Below are 17,966 nucleotides of genomic sequence, written 5' to 3' on the forward strand. Positions count from 1 at the left end.
CTGGAAGGACCGGCTCGCTGATGCCCCGGCACCCCTTCCTCTGGCCACTTCCCCTGGTCCCCTAGGCGGGCTCTCGGCCCTGGGATCCTCTGGTGGCCAGGCTCTTACCGGTGGCAACTTGGTGGCGGAGCCAGGGGTCGGGGGCCCTTCATCCCGTGGCAGCGACAGGCCATTTGGCTCCATGTCCTTCCCTGCAAGAGAGCTCTGCAGTGAGGCGCAGGGCGGGCACCCAGCCGCTCAGCTGGCTGCCCTCCTGTGGCGGGCGGCCTGGGTGGGGCCGGAAGCCAGTCGGAAGCAGCTGTAGGACACTGCCTAAGAGATCTAATCAACACCAGCTAGCGTGTCACTGTGTCACCGTTAATGCTGGGAGGAGTGTCTCCCCTGGGAGGGACCCAGAGCTCCGGCCCAGCCTCTGCAACCTGCAGGGAGGAGCCTCGCAGCCTCGGGCACTGTGCCGGGCACGCCCTTTGTGGGTGTGTAAAGGTGGCAAACGCAGAGTCAGGCTGGGAGGCACATGCGGGTTCAGGGCCCCCCTAGGGCTGTGCCCGGTCTCCTCCCACGCCCTGAATCCCCTTCCCGAATTCCATTGCCCCCAGAGCTAGACCCTGGGAGGGAGACGGAGAACAGGGTTCCTGCGTGCACCCCGCAGATGCCTGGTCCCTCATGAGGACGGAGGGAGGGCAGGAACCTGACTTGTCAGCTGCCCTTCCCCCACCCTATTTGTCACAAAGAGGGTTCCCAGAGCAAGGGTTTATGGGCAGGAGGAAGTCCCTCCGCTGGGCTGAGAAGTGGAGGTGGGAACCCTGGGGGTAGAGCCACCCTGGTGGGCTGTGAGGACCTGCACCCTGAGAACCACACGGGCAGGCCTGGGAAGGGGCTGGGGGGCTGGGACCAGGGAGCAGAGCAGCCAGCATGAGCACCTGAGGAAGTGCCCCCGTCCTGCAGGTCCCACGCTCACCTCGGGGGAAGGGCCCCGGAGCAGCACCACCTCCCACACCCCTGACCCAAAGGCCCCACTGAGCAAGACAGGGGCCGTCTCTGCCTGCAAGGGGCTCTTTCCTGCTTGCGGCTTCCCCGTGGGCTGCTGCCTGCTGGGTGGGGAGGGCTGGGGGCCCCCAGAGCACCTGAGAGACAGGGGTGCCAGTTCCCCCCAAGTCTGGGGGCCTATCCTCTCCCCACCCCTCCTGTGAGGGCGTGGCGACAGAGAATAAACGTGGGATTTACTTTCCCAGGCACCCTGCACCCCCCACCTGCTGTGTACATCCATGAGGCCCCCCCTTGCAGCCTCGTTTACCTATATACTTGGTGAGACTCTGGATGGGACGGGCCCAGAAGCCCAGTGCTAAGAGCCTGTGGGCCTGATACTCCAAGTCTCCCTGGGGGCCCAATGACTAGGAAGGGGCTCCTCTCTCCCTCCTCCTGCCCAGAGTGGGCAGTGGGGAGCAATGGGCAGACTGGTGGGGGCTAGGCCCGGGCACTGGAGTGGGGAGGCAGGAGGTCTCTGGGGGCAGGCGGAGCCCCTCCTCCCACCCCCCATGGGGGCACCAGGAAGGAAGGGCTGGGCTCCCAGGTATAGTCACCGCCCCACTCTCCTGGGTGGGGCTTTGGAGAATAAGGTGAGGTGGCAGTGGGGTGACCCCATGTCCTGTGTGCCCAGCGCTTTGCCCACAAGCTGCGCGAGAGCACCCCGCTCTGACCATCCCCTCTCGAAGCCTGGGACTCGTTTGAGGCCAGGAGCAGACACCGATGTCACCTCCATTTTACAGACAAGGAAATTGAGGCCAGAGAGGTTCTGCTGCTGGCCCAGCATCACCGTCCCCTGGCCAGGAGAGCTGGGGTGGGGACTCAGGCCCCTGCCTGGCAGCCACTGCACCACACCGTCTCTCCGAGGGTGCTGGGCTGGCCCCAGAGCCTGGACTGGGAGTCCCTGCTGGACCTCCAAGGCCACCTGGGCTTCACCTGGCCCCTGGGTCATGGCGCTCAGTCCCCAGCACGGGGTTGGGGGGGTGAGCAAGGCTGGGGCCCTCACTGGCCCAGAAGGCACAGAGGAGGGAAGGGACCTGCTAAGTCATGTAGCAGGGCTGCAGAGCTGGGGGGCTGGGCTGGGCCGGGCCGGGCACTGACCGGGGCTGAGAGGGTCCAGCTCACTCTCTCCGCCAAGGAGCAGGTTCCGGGCGAGTCTCCGGGGGTCGGCCTTCTGAGGGGTGCAGGACGGCGGGCACAGGGAGAAGCGGCGGCGCAGGAAGGCTTCTTCCTTCATGGTGTGGGCGCTGGGGGGCTTCTGCAAGCAAGGAAGCAGAGCATGGGGTCACTCCCTCCACAAGACCAGGGGTAGCGTTGGGGGCCAAGCCGGGGGTGACCTCCTCCCATCCCGGCAGGTCAGGCTGAGCGGCAGGGGCCCCCCCGTCTCACACCCAGCCCCCCCCCCGACAGGGTCTCAGACAGGGACCTGCCCTTCAGCAGGGGCGGCCGGCTGGGGGCTGCACAGCCGAGCTTGGACCTGCCAGGGCCAGCGAAGGGGCATGGTGACAGCCGAGCCCCAGCACAGCCTGCCACAGGAGAGCCCCCCCACCCCAGCCTCAGCTCCACATTGGCTCTAGGACCCCAGCCCCAGCCGAGTGGCCCTGCGGTGGCCACTGACCCAAACTGGACCACCAGACTTTCCTTCCCTGGCGACGGAACTCCACGTTGGGGGGACAGCCATCGACACATGCAGGGAGGCAGCCCAGAGAGAGGGGACACAGGCAGGCTAGTCCAGTGACTCAGGCCACTAGGGGGAGGCTGGCAGGCTCTGTACCTTCCAGGAGACCGGCCCGGCCCGCTGCCCTCCTTCAGCCTCGTGGCCCCTGCTTGCTCGGACCTGCGATGCCCGAACACGGAGGGGCACAGGTGCGCCCACTGAGGACCCCACCGCTGCACGGGTTTCCTTCAGCCTCCCAGCCCTGCCGACGCAGCACCCCCTCCCGTCCCACAGCACGGTTGCCACCGCTGCCCCTAGCAGCCCACGACAGCCCTACCTGCCCCCACCCCAGGGCTGGGGCCCACAGCTGACAGTCCACGGTACCGTGCCCCTGACCTCAGCCCGTTGTCCAGATGAGACAACGTGGCTCCCCGCACGACGAAGGCCCTGCCCTGCGGTCTCGGCCTGTAGGTGTCAGGGGAGCGGGGCTCCAGCCCCGTCCTGACGTCTGTCCCCTCCCAAGCACGCGCTCCAGGAGCACAGACGGACACGCTCTCCTCAGGCCCAGGGCTGCCGCCTGCCACCCTCTGGTGGGCCAGCAGCCTCCTGCCCAGCCCAGGACAATGGCCGCAGTTTCTCCCAGGGCCCTGGACCTTCCTGGGTGGGGCATGCACCCACAGGGCCCTACCTGCTGTGTCAGGGTGGGTGGGCGGACGGGGAGGGGCTTCAGGAGTGGCAGGGAGGCACTGGGCATCTGTGGCCTGGGGCTCCCTTCAGCAGCCCCCAAACCTCCTCTGTGTGCCCACCGCCGGGGGCTGGGTCAGGGGGCAGGGCCCAAGGCGGCAGCTGGGCTGGGCCAGCCCTGCTACCCCTCTCTCTCCAATCACCATCCTGCCACCTGGCCGAGCTGTTACCTTTGCCATTTTACAGGTTGGGGAACTACGGTTTTGGCCCAAGGTCATACAGCTAATTGGCAATGCCTGTGGTTGAGCTGAGCTGGACTGATTATAAAACCATCCACCCACCCATCTATCATCTGTCCACCATCCCTCCCCCACCTGACTATCCATCTACCCACCCTCCAGGCCACCCACCCTCTATCTGCCCACCCCTTCACCTGCCCACCACCCACCCACCCATCCATGCATTCGTCCACTATCCACCATCCACCACCTATCCATCCATCCACCCGTTCATCCAACAGCCGCCCCCCTCCCATCTGCCTGTGTTCCATCCCGTCTACCAATCAATCACCGGCACCCCAGGACTCTTTCTCGCCAGTCCCCCCCACCCCCAGCAGCCTGCTTTGCCTCTTCGCTCCCCTCTTCCTTCCTACTCACCCAGCAGACGCATCAGAAGTGACATTGGAATGACTGAACTGACGGTGTGGGACCCCCACCGATTCAAACGCAGCCCCGTGTGTATGGTGAATGTCCCCTCTGTGCCCTGTCACCCCAAGACCAGGGCCCCTGCCAGCCATCGGCTCAGAAGGGGGGTGTGGCACCTCTTACTTGGCGGCTTCAGGGTCCACCCAGCTCTCCTGAGACACACGTCCCTGGTCCCCAGCGCCCACCCCTGGCTGCTGTTGAGGGCCGCCCATGCCCGCCGGGCGGGTTATCTCGGGGGGTCAAGAGGGAAACTTTCTGGTCACTGCCGAGGTAAACCCAGGCCACGTCGCCCCGGTGGCTCCTCACTGCTCCAGAGCACAGGCTGGCCTCAGTGTCCTGTGGTTTTGTGGGCTCTCCACCACCCAGCGCCCTCCTCCCACCTCGTACCTGCCTCACTCTCTCACCCTCTCCGACAGGCTCACTCCTCCCCAGGGGCCTCTGCTCAGGAACTCTCTGCCCCCACGCTCTTGCTCACATCTCCAGCGGCTGGGCCCTTCTCGATTCCACGATTCCACGCTGAGCTTAAATGTCACCTCCCAGGGGGTGGCCCCTTGTCTCTCACACGGTGTGAGTCCCCCACGGCTTTCATGATTCTCTGTCAGCTCTTCCCCCATAGGAGGCAGGCTCTGGGGAAGGGAGCCGTGTCTGTCTGTCTGTCTGTCCCCTGCGTCTCCCCATCACAGTGAGCGGGGTGTGCAGCAGGTGTGAGTGGCCCCGGGCGTCAGAGCAGAGGCCCTGGGCTTCCTTCCTCATTGTCTGTGGGTCAGGGAGGGTCCTCAGAGAGGTGGCCAGGGCTGGGGTGGGGGCTGATTTCCCACACCACCCTGGTGAGGTTCCTGCGTGGCCACCCGCCACCCCCACACCAGGTTCCCGGTGCTGCCGAGGAAGGAGGCCTGGCCGCTAGGCCCTGGCAGAAGGCAGGGGGATCTGAGGGTTTGTAGCCCTGGGGAAGCTGTGGGGTGGGAGGGCGGGTGACTGCTGCCCTGGGGCAGGCTGCCACCCACAGCCCCGCAGGAGCCGGTCCTTGAGGGCAGGGCAGGCGGGACCCAGTAATAGGCCCCTTGCTGAGCTAGCAGCCACCCAGACTGAGGTTCCTGGGCCATCCGGATGTCGAGGGGCGACAAGGGCAGAGCACGGGAGAGAGTTGGCTCTGACCCCAGCTTTCCCCTCTCCCGCTGTGGGCTGAGCACCCCAACCTCAGTGGGCGGTGGGTCCAGGTGGTGCTGGCTCGGAGCAGGGGTGCAGGTCAGGCCGGGGCCCCTGCCAAGCCGGCGCCCGCCCCCCCAATGCCCCGTCCCTGAGTTCGAGTGCTTGTTTGAGACTTGGCAGGTGACAAGCTCTCTGATCCAATGCCAAGGCCAACTGGCCAAGAGCAAGGCCTGGAGAGAAGACAGGAAGCCTAGGCCAGCCCCATTCCAGGGGCCACACTGCTGCCCTTCCCCCACGGGGAGCTGTCTGCCGGGTGGCCCCTCCTGCCACCCAAACACCCACCTTCGGGCCAGAATAATGGGATCCTTGTAAAGAAAGGTCACCCTGTCTCAGGTCCGGGCTGCACAGGCAGACGAGGCATCTGGGAATGAAGTCAGCAGGCCTCGGTCTCCGAGGGAGGGGCTAAGGTTCAGGAGGAGTCACATCCCACCTGCAGGGTGGGGTGGGGGGATGATTCCGACCACTTCCCTCCCGTCACCATTGCAGTCCCTCAAAGGTCTGGGGGGGACCACACAGTGCTGGGGAAAGCAGCCAGCCCTGACTCGGGTGGCTGTGTGGCCTCAGCTGGCCACGCTTGTCTCTGTCCCTCTTTGTAAGCAGGGGTTTGCTCTGAGGGCGGGCAGAGTCTGGGGAGGGCCCCTGCTGAGGCAGAGACAGGGAACAAAGTGCGAGCCCACAGGGGCCCAGGGTGACAGATGGGGCCCCTGCATGGCAGGGAAGGTGAACTCGGGTCCCCGGGCAGCGGCGATGTGGCTTGGGCCCCCAGCACGACACCCGGTCCTGCCACCACTACCCAGGCGCCCGCACGCACCCAGCTGCCTGGTCAGGCGGATTCGATGAGGACTCGGGGGAACGGCTGCGAAGTCACAGAGGAGCTCCGGGGTGAGGCAGCATAAGCCCCCCTGCTTGGCCCCGTCTGCACTCCCTGGAGAGGTGGGCGGGTCCCAGGGCAGGACAGCAGCTACCACGTCGATACCGCACAGAGCACTTGGACGTGGGGTCTCTTTTGTGTTCCAGACACTTGCTTGGGCCCTAAGGCCAGTGACCACAAGGGCAGAGAGCACCGCCCAGGTCTCCAGGGCCACCCGAGGAGGCCACACCTGCCCCCAGGAGCAGACCAGCCTGGGTCTTGGGACCTGGCTGGGGCCTGTCCAGTCCCCGGTGCTGATGGACCCTTGGTGCCCCAGGCCCTTCAGGGTGTTCTTCCCCATCTGACACGATCCTGTGACACCCGCATGTGAGGGGGAGTGGACCTCGTCCCCCATTTCACAGAGGCAGAAAGCAAGGCCCCAAGGCGGGAAGAGACCAGCCTGAGGTCTCGTGACTCAAGCCATGGCCAGGTCCCCCGGAGGAGGCGCAGCTCCAAGCCCCCAGGGCCCTGTGCCCCGAGGAGATGGCCGATGGCAGGGACAGAAAGAAGGGCATTGGGCCAGGCTCCGGGCTGTGGCAGGGGAGGGGTCGGGCCTCCCCAGAGGGCCATTTCCCAGGCATGGCAGCTGAGTGGCTGAACCCTGGGGAGAGGAGCAGGAAGGGGCTTACCCGGCGCAGGGGAGAGTGAGGGCCACAGCTCGAGGTTCTCTGGCTGACTGAGCCAGGTCACGTGGCCCCCGGCACCCGCCTGCCTGGCCTCCTGACCCACACTGGGCCAACGGCAAGCTCAGTGCCACGGTCAGCCAGTCCGGGCACCGCCCACTGGCCACTTCCTCTGCAGCCAGCCACTCCCGTCCCCGGGCTAGGCAGCACCAGCCAGGCGGCCGGGCGGGGTGTGGCCCCACTGCAGGGCTGACCCACCACGTCCCACGCAGGCCCAGCTGCCGTCCCCAGCGGAAGGAGAGTTGGCTGTTTGGATGCGAATATCGGCCAGCAGGAGTACGGGGAAATGGGGAGAGGGGTGTTGGGAGCCCAGCCAGGAGACTGGGGACCCTGCCCATTCCAGACCAGCATGGAGCCTCACGTCACCTCTGAAACAGGATGGGGGATTCAGCCCCAGAGGGACCCCATGCTCTCTTCTAGAAAAGATGTTCAGCCCCCTGCCGTGGGCTGGCTTCTGTTCTGGAGCCCTTGACATGCCCAGGCGACCCTCCTGGGGTGCAAATGTCACCCAGGTGCCTCCTCGCCCAGCTCTCCCACTGGGGCACCTGCTCATGTGCCCCCCCCCCAGGGAGGTGGCCCCACAGGCCAACAATTTGGGGGCTGCATCAGGGAGGACTGGACCCCGGACGCCCACCTTCCCCAGTACAGGGTGCCCCCCTTGTCCCTGCGTCCCCCTCACCCCTCACAGCAGGGCTTCCAGGGGGTGGAGCGCCTTATGTGGCACCAGGGATGGGGCTCCCCAAGCTCTTCAGGAAGCAGGTTTTGGGGCTTTCATCGCAACCTGAGTTGCACAGAGGGGCAGGAAGGGTTGCTGGCGTCCCTGATGTCGAGGGTGGCTCTTGTATAAACTGAAAAGCGCCCCGCACTCCAGGGGTCCCAGCTCTCACACAGCAGCAGCCCCCCGCCCTGTGTGCACCCTCCCTGGCCAGACACAGAATGAGCCCACAGGCGGGTGGCAGGAAGGCGATGCCCCCTCCTCCCCCTCCTGTCTGCCCCCCGCCCCGCCCCAGTCCAGGGGCTGGGAGAACCCTAAATGTGGGAAGCAGAAGAGACCCCCGGCATTCAAATACTGTTTCCTGTCTTCACTTCACAGATCCGGGAGCTGAGGCGGAGAGAGAACTGGCTCCCCGGGGCCCCGCAGTCCAGTTCACGCCTAGCACCCTGACCCCCAGCGCGCCAGGGCAGGTCCTGGCCCCCTGCACTGCCCCTCAGTGAGGGGGTGGCCCATGTCTGCGGAGGCTGTCCTGAGAGGCCGGATGGGGATGTATACTGGGCTGTGGTCCCCACACTGGGAAGCCCACGGCCTCCTTGCCTCAGCCCCGGCTCCCCCTGCCGGCCCCTGAGAGCCCAGGACCCCTCCGGGTGGATGGGCCCTCCACCCGCCCCCCCAGGTCCCAGGCTGTCAGAACCCGCTGTGGCCGACCCTGCAGCCGGGCCCACAGGTTGTCCCCCGTCAGCGGAGGGCCGCCTGCACCACCAGCCGAGGCCTTAGTCCCCTGGGACTGGGCCGTGCTGGCCCGTGGGCAGGAGCCTGCCTTCCGGACCCGCTGGGACAGCAGGTGGCGACCCGTGTCAGGCTGCGGGCGGCCCACAGCCACAGCCACAGCCCCCGCCTGGCCCCCCAAGGGCATTACGGGGAGACGGGTCCTGCAGAAGTCTGGCAGAGAAAGCGGCCCTGCCGGTCGGGCAGGACGAGCCTGGCGCTGTGCCCAGCACGCCCTCCCCGTCCTGCCATGGGGGGAGAGTCCGGGAAGGTGCCTGACACCTGGGTGGGGTCACCAAGCCCGCAGGCCCCCAGGCGCAGCCAAGGGCCCTCTGTGCTCAGCGGACCTCGAGCCGCCTGTCCTGGCCCCGAGCAAAACCCCACACGAAGGTGCCCAGCTTCCTGCCGAGAAAGCATCAGTGTGACATCATCCTGCCCCAGGAGACTTGGGGGCCGCGTGGAGGCCCCCAGAGACCAACACAGAAACGGGGAACAGAAACACACCGAAGGGAAGCACAGACACTTGCATGCAGCAGCCCATGTCCCTCGGCTGTGGCTGGCTGCGTGTCCACACAGGGGACACCGCTCGGCAGAAGGACTCAAGGACCGAAACTGCAAACAGCAAACGTCTAGAAGGCCACACGCAGAAGTGCCAGCAGCGGTGACTTTAGGTGACAGGTGCTGTTTCTTAACAAGAAAGTCACGTTTCCACCACTTTCAACGTTTTCACTGATCATAACCACAGCAGCCAGCGCCGTGGCCTTGACCCACGACCTCTGACACCTGACCCCATTTACAGAGACGGAGGCAGCCGCTTGCCACCTGTGAGGTGCCTGGTGGTGTCACAGAGCTGTGCAGAAGGGTTCCCCTGAGCTGTCAGGGGACAGGGGAGAGAGCGGGCTCATTCTCCAAGTTCCGTGACACGCTGGTCACACCAGGAAGTGACAGGTTCCAGGTGGGAAGCACCAGCGGGTGCCTTGTGAGCAGCAGGTGATAGCGCACAGTAATGGGAGGCCTAGGGACGGCTGGGAGGCTGGCCCTGGGTCACAACTGGCCCTGACAGCCCGACACCCCTTTGTCTATGCCCGCCTTTGGGGACTCCCCGGGAAACCTAGCTGGCCTGTAGGCACATCCCTAGGCGCCCTGGCCCAGCTCTCCTTTTTAAATCCTTACCCGAGGGAATGTCACTGATTTTAGAGAGAGGGGCCGGGAGCGGGGGAGAGGGAGAGAAACACCGATGGGAAAGAGAAGCACCGATTGGCCTCTTGCACGTGCCCCAACTGGGGACCAAACACAACCCAGGCATGTGCCCTGACTGGGAATCAAACCTGTGACCATTCAGTTTACAGGATGACACTCCTTGCAACCGGCTAGGGCCACCCTTATCAGTCTTAAAATCTCCCCTCTGTTTCAAGGGACAGGCCATCCCATCCCCGGCTGAGTGGGGCCCAAGGGGACTTCCCAGTGGCTCCTGGGTCCCCCGTGGGGTCAGACCCCGGGGTCACTGGTGTGTGGGAGAGGCCTGTGTCTCAAAGCCACATGCCACCCCCTCCAGGCTGTCCCCTCTGACTGGGGCAGAGCCAGTGAAGGCAAACCCAGGGAGACAGACTTGCCCAGCTCCAAAGCAGAAGGAGGAACCGAGGATCACAGGGAAGGTGGCTTTCAAGCCACTGCCGACGGGCACAGGTGACCAGCCACATGATTCACCCAGGCCCAAGGGCACCGCTGTGCATGGGAGTCCGCCATGGTACTGAGCCTTGGGCTGCCAGCCTAGGGGTGGGGGCTGCACAGGGCCTTGAGGGGCCCTGGTGAGCCTGGCAGAGGCCCCAGGGGTAGGGGCCCTCGGGTTGGATGTAACTTACACTCTGTGTCCCCAAAGGGCCTGGTGTGGGGCGGACACGGCTCCCATCGGCAGGTCAACCTGACCTGACCCTGCGCTGCCCAGGCCCTGCGGCCAGAGCCGGAGGCCCACTGGTCAGGGGAGGCACCCTGCTTTCTGGCTTCGCCCTGTGCCCTGGGGTCAGCCTGGCGGGCATCCTGGGGGCGATCAGCCCTGTGGTGGGCGTGGGCGGGGCCTGTGGAGGGATGAGGGGAGGAGGGTGGTTTGTGAACGTCAACCAAAACGTCCAGCGTGTGCATCCTTTCAGCCGATGGCCTGATTTCTGGAAGTTTCCTACCAGGGAACAAAACCCTGTGAGCCCAAAGGCGTGTGGACAGACCCACGAGGGATGAGTTGGGCGGCAGCGGCATTCACGGGACAGAAGTCCCCGTCGGCAGGTGGGTGCGGGTGCAGTGCGGCGGTGGCCATGCCAAGGGCTCGGGCGCTCCGAGGGGCCGAGTGCCGGCTGAGGGCCTGGGTGGAAAGGCCGGGTCTCTGAGTGAGAGCCAGAGCGTGCGGCCAGGGGCCACCCCGGCCCCGTCCGAGTCTCTGAGACCACCGTGCACTCCCGTTACTGCTGGAAGACAACCCCCAGAGCCATCCCCAGGCTGAAATCAGTGAGGAGGGAGGGGCGCTGTACCCCGTGGGGCACAAAAGGAGCTCTCCCCTGGGGGCCCAGCAACCGAGGGACAAGGGACAGGTGGTCTGAGGGGACGGGGTGCTGGGAGAGGCCCCCAGTGCCCAGTCACTAGTCAGCAAACAGAAGGTGCTAATGAGGACCCCGGGGGCCTGACCACAGACTCACCCTCTCTCACCCTCTCTCTGCCCGTGTGCCGGCCTGAGTGGCTGAGAACAGATGGGGGCACCAAGCAGGGAGGGGACAGTCCCTGGGAGGGCGGGTTCTATCCCGCCCGGAGCTCCGCAATGTCACAAGGGGTGTCAGGGTGCGAACTTCCAGAACCTTCCCCACTGCCTTCTGCACACCGGCCATGGTGTGGGTGGTCACGTGGCCCATGCCTGGGACCCCACACACCCCTGGAGGGGAACCCTGTCCCTCTCCTCCGGATGCCTCCGGGCCAGCAGTTACAAAGGCCGGTGACAAAGGAGGACAAATGAGGGGGGAGGTGAGCACAGGGGTCTATTTTAAACCAGAGTCCAAGGAGAAAAGACTCAGCCCTGTCGGTCTGGCTTTGATGACAGTGGGGTGTCGGGGTGTCGAGGGGCCTTGGTCCCGTTGTCCTCTTTGCTTTTGTGTATGTGTGTGTGACATTTTCCGTGTCACAGAGAGAAAAAGGAGCCACTTAACACTTCTCCTGAAGGCCCAAAGGGAGGATTTCACAAAAGCCTTAAAGCAGCCGCCGATCTCACCCACGAGTCCCGTCCCCCCAAAGAAGGCTCGGAGTTTGAAAGGCTGAGGACAGGCGAGGTGCCTCTGAGGACAGGCGACATGGCCGCCAGCTTGACCTGGGGCTCTGGCAGTGAGGGGGCAGAGGACAGAGAGAGACGGGGAAGGCTGCAGGTGCGAGTGACTCGGACCCTGGGTTCACAGGGAAGGGCGCTGAGGGGAGCCAGGTATCCCCATGGCCTGACCCTGGGGGGTTGCAGCCTCCCAAACTCTGGACCCCCACCCACTGGGGTCCCAGCCGGGCCACGGTCCGCCACTGCAGAGCCACACGTGGAGCCCTCCAGCTCTGCGTCCCGCGGCCTAGGACAGGCTGTTCCCGCCGCCCCGGGCGTACTTACCCCACAGCAGCCCCCGCAGACGGACAGTGCCTGCCGGAGGCCCTGGCCCCAGTGCCGCCCTCAGCTCCCACAGGCATGGGCTGGCGGCTGCCCTCTTGGACACCACCCCTTCCTGCGTCCTACCCTGCTGGGCGCCCCCGGAGGGGACACAGTGGGGTGCGGGTGGGGCTTCGGCCAATACACACCCTGACTGTGGCCACTTGTTACCCTCCACCCCACCATCACCATGGCTGCCTCCCGCTCACCTCTCCACCCGCCGCATGGCCAGTCCCCAAGCTAAACGCCCCTGCAGGCCTTGGGGACTGTTCGTGGTCAAACAGCAGGAGGCATTTTCCCCCATTTTGGGGGTATGCGTGGTGGCCTCACCCAGGCCCAAGTTTCTCCCCCTCTGACCTCCCAGGAGGCAGCCCCATCAACAAGGGGGTGTTGCCCAGGGCTGCCCACCCTCAGGTTGCTGGGCCCCACGACCCCCACTCAGCACCCAACAATGTTCCCCGTGAGGCGGGGGCGGCTGCTGCCCCCTCTTTCTTCCTCTTTGATCATCAAAACCACCCACCTCTTGCTGATGTGTCCACCGGCGGTCACTGCCCTGGCCAGGCGCCTGGCAGCTTGGGCACGGGGCCAGCCGGTCCCCGGGCACGGCCGAGGGTGCCTGAGTGCCAGGTGCTGGCCCCGACTGCGCTGGGTCTGTCAGGGAGAGGCCTCAGGGCTGCAGAGGGGGCTCCCAGAACAGCTCCCACCGGACAGGCAGTGCTGAGTTGCTCTCAGGAGCCCGAGTCCCAAGGCCCCGGGGAGAGACGACGGAGTTTGTCAGCCCCCCTTCCTCCAGACACTCTTTTTAAAGAATGTTTTTGGTTTCCAGGTAAACACGTATGATGCAATCTAGCTGCTGTCTCCCCAGGTTCCCTCCTCAGGACTCAGAGAGCCCCGCAGCCCAGGGAGGAACCAGAGGCTGAGGGCGGAGCCATGACCCTGCCTGGTGTGAGCACCTCCAGGCCAGTCCCCTGCCCTGTCCCAAGGAGTGGGGGCGTGGGGGAGGGGGGAGCAGGGTGCAGCTGAGCACACGTCCCAGCACAAATCGACAGAGAAAACCGGCCACTTTTCAGAGAACAGCCCACAACTCAGCAGATGCCAGCCCGTCCCCTGGGGAGGGGTCTCCAGGCAACACTGCCCCGGGCCCCAGGCAGCCCTGTGGCTGTGGTCACACTCTGAGAGGCTGGCTGTCTGTCCCGCTCCACCCGCTGCTGGAGAGGGGCTGCTCGCCAAGCCCTTGGAGCCCGCCACTGAGGCCGCCCCCTCAGCCTCCAGGCTGTGCCGGAAATGTGCGCGTCACCCAAGTGTCCCGACCCTGGGCGCCCCGGGACCATGCTGGGTGACACAGGGCGGCTTTAACCACCATCGACCTCTTCTACGTTCTCTTCCCAGCGCTGGCGGGTGCCACCCTGATGCACTAAGGGGGCAGGTTTGACACCCAGTTGTGTCCCCGGCACAGACAAGAAGCAACCGATGAAGGCTGAAATAGGCAGAGCACCAAATCAGTGCTTCTCTCTCTTTTTCTCACATCTACAAAGATAAAAATAAAAACAGTTCTCTTCCCAGCCTCCCGATTGTGAGAGGTGAGAGGCCGGGCCGTCTCCGGGCCCCGTCTCTGCTCCCAGAGGTCCAGCGGCCCGGGACGCAGAGCTGAGGCGGACATCTGGTCCCAGTGTCCTGCTCCCTGGGCTTATTTTCGTGGCTACCTGCTACTTACTGCACACGGGCACGGCGTTCTGACTGTAGCCACCGGGTCAAGTTCCTCTCACGGGTAAATGTGCTGTGAAAACAAGCGTGTGGATTTAAGGAACCGTGTTTAGAGTAACAGAGAGGTGGCACGGGACATGGCAAAACCGCCAAGGCCGTCTGTGAGCGCCGGAAGCTGCTCCCAGGTGGCCCCGTCCTGGCCTGGGGTGAGGGGGAGTTGGGGGGACTGCTCCATTCCCAGGCCTTGGCTGTCCAGGTCCCCGCTCCGGGGGTCCCAAGACTTCGTTTATTGTAAAGTAAAATGTATACACAGAAGACCACGCAGACACCTGGCTTCATGAGCTTTTCTAGAGAAACGCTCTGTAACCACCCCCCAGGTCGGAGACTGGAGCGGCCCTGCCACCCCAGAGGCCCATCAGGGGCGCATCCAGTCCCCGAGGACCCCCGAACGCCCTCAACCCTCATTCCTGATCCTCACTCCTCACTGTCCGCACTGCACCCCCAGGGTCTTGCCTGCATCCAGCCCACGGCACACGGGTGACCTTAGATCTCTCAGTCCGCAGCCCGCTCCTTCCCTTCCTTTTCCAGGCAGTTCATCCCTGGAAGGCATTTCGGGATGAAAGCCGGGCTCCGGGCGGTCAGGCTCGGGCCTGCGGGGATGTCCACTGGCTTCCGCTCAAGGACGCGGACCGCGGCCAGGAGCGCGGGAGGGACAGAGCCTCTGCCCAGTGGAGCCAGGCACCCCATGACCCTCCTTCCGCGCTGGCTCGCGGCTCCCCCACGGAGTGGGGCCCTCCTCTGGCACCAGCATCCTCTCCCTGTTGGTTTGCTCCCATTTCTAACCGGCTCCTCCCCCTGGAGTCCCAGACGGATGCGGACGAGAAGCAGAAATAGTTTTTAGGATGAGAAATGACTGACCCGCAGTCCAGCAAGAGGTGCAGGAAAGTGACCTTAGGGTTGGGATGCACAGCCCCGCGGGGTGGGGTGGGGGCAGCACCCCTGCAGGGCACTGGGCTGTGCCGGCAGCATCACCAGTGGGGACGGTGTGTGGAGCCCGTCTGAGCCGCAGGGCCCCCGTCTGTGGGGGCTGATAACAGAGCTTTGCCGCAGAGGGCCCTTGTTAAATGTTACTCACTGATTTTACGGCGGGAGTACCACTTACTGACGTGGTGATTGGTTGACGCTTGTCTGTGCCCTGACCAGGGATCGAACCCTCAACCTCGGCGCATCAGGACGGACGACGCTCTAACTCACTGAGCTACTAGGCTGCTTTAAGGATTCAAGAGAATAAGTCATGTTATGTCTCATTTTACGTCAAGGAAACAGGTCATTTTCGTAATAACTTTACTAAAATGTTAATCATTATGAAAATTAATCGTGATGGCCCCAGGCCCCAGGAAAAAGGTTATTTATCACTGACACTTAAGGTTGGCGGGTGTCCTGTGTGACGCACTTTAGAAAGATTTCTACTGAACCCGGTGAGGTTCTTCGGGGTCTGGTGCTTCGCAGAGTACGCGGCCCAGGCGTGACCGCCCCCCAGGGCGGAAGCTGGGGGCTCCCCGGGGCCACGTGCCCCATGGGGCTGTTCCTGCCCCAGTAGGCTGGTGGGGGCCGGGCCAGTGGCTTGGGGCTCCAGGCCCAGCCGGGAGTGAGGAGTGGCCGCATCGGGGAGACAGGCGCACCCGAGATAAACAGCACGCTCCTTGTGCTTTCGATATTTAAAAATAAACGGAAAAGTGGACACATTTAAAAATAACGCACTGGGCAGAGCAGTCGTTTGCCTGTGTGCCTTCACCCCATCGTCTCTGAAACCGCGGATTGGACTCCGGCGGGCGGCAGCATGGAGCTCACAGGGCCCCGGCAGGGCTGCGGTGGCCCGAGTGGGGGTGCTCCCTTTGGGGGACCCTCTGACAACACCGAGAGTGAGGGACGGACGTCCATTCTGCATGGGCACAGTCTTTCCCCCCTTTTTGCTGCATTTGGAGTTCTCAGGGGTTCTTAGGGTAGTGGGGGCTCCATGTACGGACCCACATATAACCTCAGCCAGCCTGGTTCCCCGGGCTCCCCCTCTTCCTGCCGTGCAAACTGCATGGCCGGAACTGCTCCACCTCCTCCTTGTCCCGGCACAGGACATCTCCGTGTGCCCCATGCCACCTAGCCAAGGACGGCCCACAGTGGGTACCGTCAGGTCTGCCAACCAGGAGGGTCCGGAGAGCCCTGGGGAAGACTCTGGCAGTCATTCCGGAGCTGGGGGAGGCGGGGAGGGAGAACCCACATGCAGCTGCCAGCACAGAGAGGGCTGGGAGCAAGGAGCAAGTGGCCTCCTGGGCGGCGTCCCCTCCGTCCAGCGGCCTGGAGGTCTCTAAGGAGCCACTACAGAAGGGCCATTTGCTAAACTGGACCAGGGCGCAGTGGTGATGGGGAAGCGGCCTGGGACTGGGATGCTGGACTGAGAGGCAACAGCCCTGTGGCGTGGAGGCCAGCGAATGGCGGGGCCTGGCGGCAGGAGGGCGGCTTGCCGGATCGGACTTGCCGCCCACAGTGGAGGGACGCAGGCCCAGGGCAGCCAGGCTGTGGGGCCGTGTGAGCCCCGCAGGGTCTGGCTTGAGGCTCCATTGCAGGCCCAGCGCAGGGAACACTGGCTGAGCCAGTGCACCTGGGTCCCCATCCAGTGGCACTGGGGTCCTTATGAGAAGAGATCGGACGCAGAGACATGTGGAGGACGACCGTGTGGGGACATGGGGACACGGAGAGGGGACGGCCATCTGCACGCCCAGGAGAGAGGCCTCAGGGGGACCAGCCCTGTGACATCAGGTACCGGACTCCCGCCTCCAGGATGGGGACCGTGAGGGTCTGTGGTTTAAGCTGGCGTCTGGGGGACTGTGTCACAGCAGCGGGCAGATGCACCCACACAACTGGGCCTCCTGGAGATAGACGGGGTGGCACTGAGCACCCTTTGCAGAAGGGGACATCTCCCTGGTCTCTCTCGGAGGGGTGGGGGAGACGCCCAGCACAGGGGCTCACATCCGACCTGGGCCCCTTCCTGGCTGGGTGGCTGTGGGTGCTCCCAGGGTGACCCACCTCATCAGGGTGCTCTGCACTGCGCTCCGGGAGCCCAGACAACCGGGCAGCTGTCTCCCTCCAACAGCTCGGCTTCTATCCGGGGACCGCGTGGAAATGCCTCGGTCTGGGACTTGCCTCCGCGGGCCACTCGGCCTGTCTTTGGCCGGGCGGCTGTGCGTGTTTTTAGCCCGGGCCTCTGTGCTGTAACTGCTGGGCTGGCCAAGACGTCCGTGTGTTTTTTTCCGTAAAAGAAAAGACACATTTTTCATTTTCAACAATAGCTTTACTGATTTGGGTATTTTGAGTATGTCAGCTATCTCTCACATGCTGTAATGTCGATTGTTCTCAATTAATTTGATCGCTGTCAACTTCAGATGTCGTATACGACCCTGGAGCTTCATCCAGCGAGAAACCTCCAGCACGAGACTTCGCAGACCACTGGTGACACGTTCGATCCGTCACGGCGCCTTCTCCGCACACGGCACAGATCTTTTTGTGTGTTTCAGTTGCGTTTACCTTTCTCGAAATAACAAAGCATAATATGCCAAAAAGGTTGCGTATTTTCTTCCACCTTCAATACTAAAGTGGCTGCACATTCACCAATTTTGATGTTTTTTTTAAATGCACGCTGATATGACAGCTGTCACAATACAATCTAACAAAATTGTTTCAAATGAAGTTAAAGACATTGAAGCGTCATTAGAGCCATCTTATGGGAAAAAAACGAACGAACATTTTGGCCAACCCAATAGTTCCCGGCAGAACCTGCAGAAGTGGCAGCAGAGCCCACCTGGGACCCCCGCCACCTCAGGAGCAGTGACGTTTTCTCAGCTTGATCGAGGAGTTCTTGACGAGTGAACTGTAACATAGTCGAGGTGTGTGCAGGGTGCGAATTGGATACACCTGACCCGTGGAAGGGTGCTCCCCGTCTGGGTAATTCACATGGCCATGGCCTCTCCCAGTCACTTTTTGGTTCTTATTGCCCTACTCTCTTAGTGTATTTCACTGACACGATACTGTGTTACCAACTATAGTCCCCGTGTTACATACGCTTTCCCTTTCTCATTCACAAAATGTGCTAGTCACTAAGAGACCCCTGGGGGCCCTGGTGAGCATGCCCCTCAGCGTGCGTGTTCAGCCTGCAGCCCTGAGAGATCTCTCCCTCGAGGGCGGGGGTGGGGGTAAGCC

The 17,966-nt window shown here is 63.8% G+C and overlaps 1 protein-coding gene across 1 annotated transcript in view; it reads right to left on the reverse strand.

The window, feature by feature from the left end:
- OSBPL5 (oxysterol binding protein like 5) overlaps nucleotides 1-12,882 on the reverse strand; it is a 33,506-nt gene extending 20,624 nt beyond the window's left edge. The window contains exons 1-3 of the mRNA XM_045183286.2: nucleotides 12,532-12,882; nucleotides 2,125-2,281; nucleotides 109-191 (exon numbers count right to left, since the gene is read on the reverse strand). Of these exons, the coding sequence (XP_045039221.2) occupies nucleotides 109-191; nucleotides 2,125-2,260 (219 nt within the window). The 5' untranslated portion in view covers nucleotides 2,261-2,281; nucleotides 12,532-12,882. The remainder of the gene's footprint in view (nucleotides 1-108; nucleotides 192-2,124; nucleotides 2,282-12,531) is intronic.
- Nucleotides 12,883-17,966: the final 5,084 nt, after the last annotated feature.

This window comes from Desmodus rotundus, chromosome 5 (genome assembly GCF_022682495.2).
Source record: "Desmodus rotundus isolate HL8 chromosome 5, HLdesRot8A.1, whole genome shotgun sequence".
NCBI classification, from domain to species: Eukaryota; Metazoa; Chordata; class Mammalia; order Chiroptera; family Phyllostomidae; genus Desmodus; species Desmodus rotundus.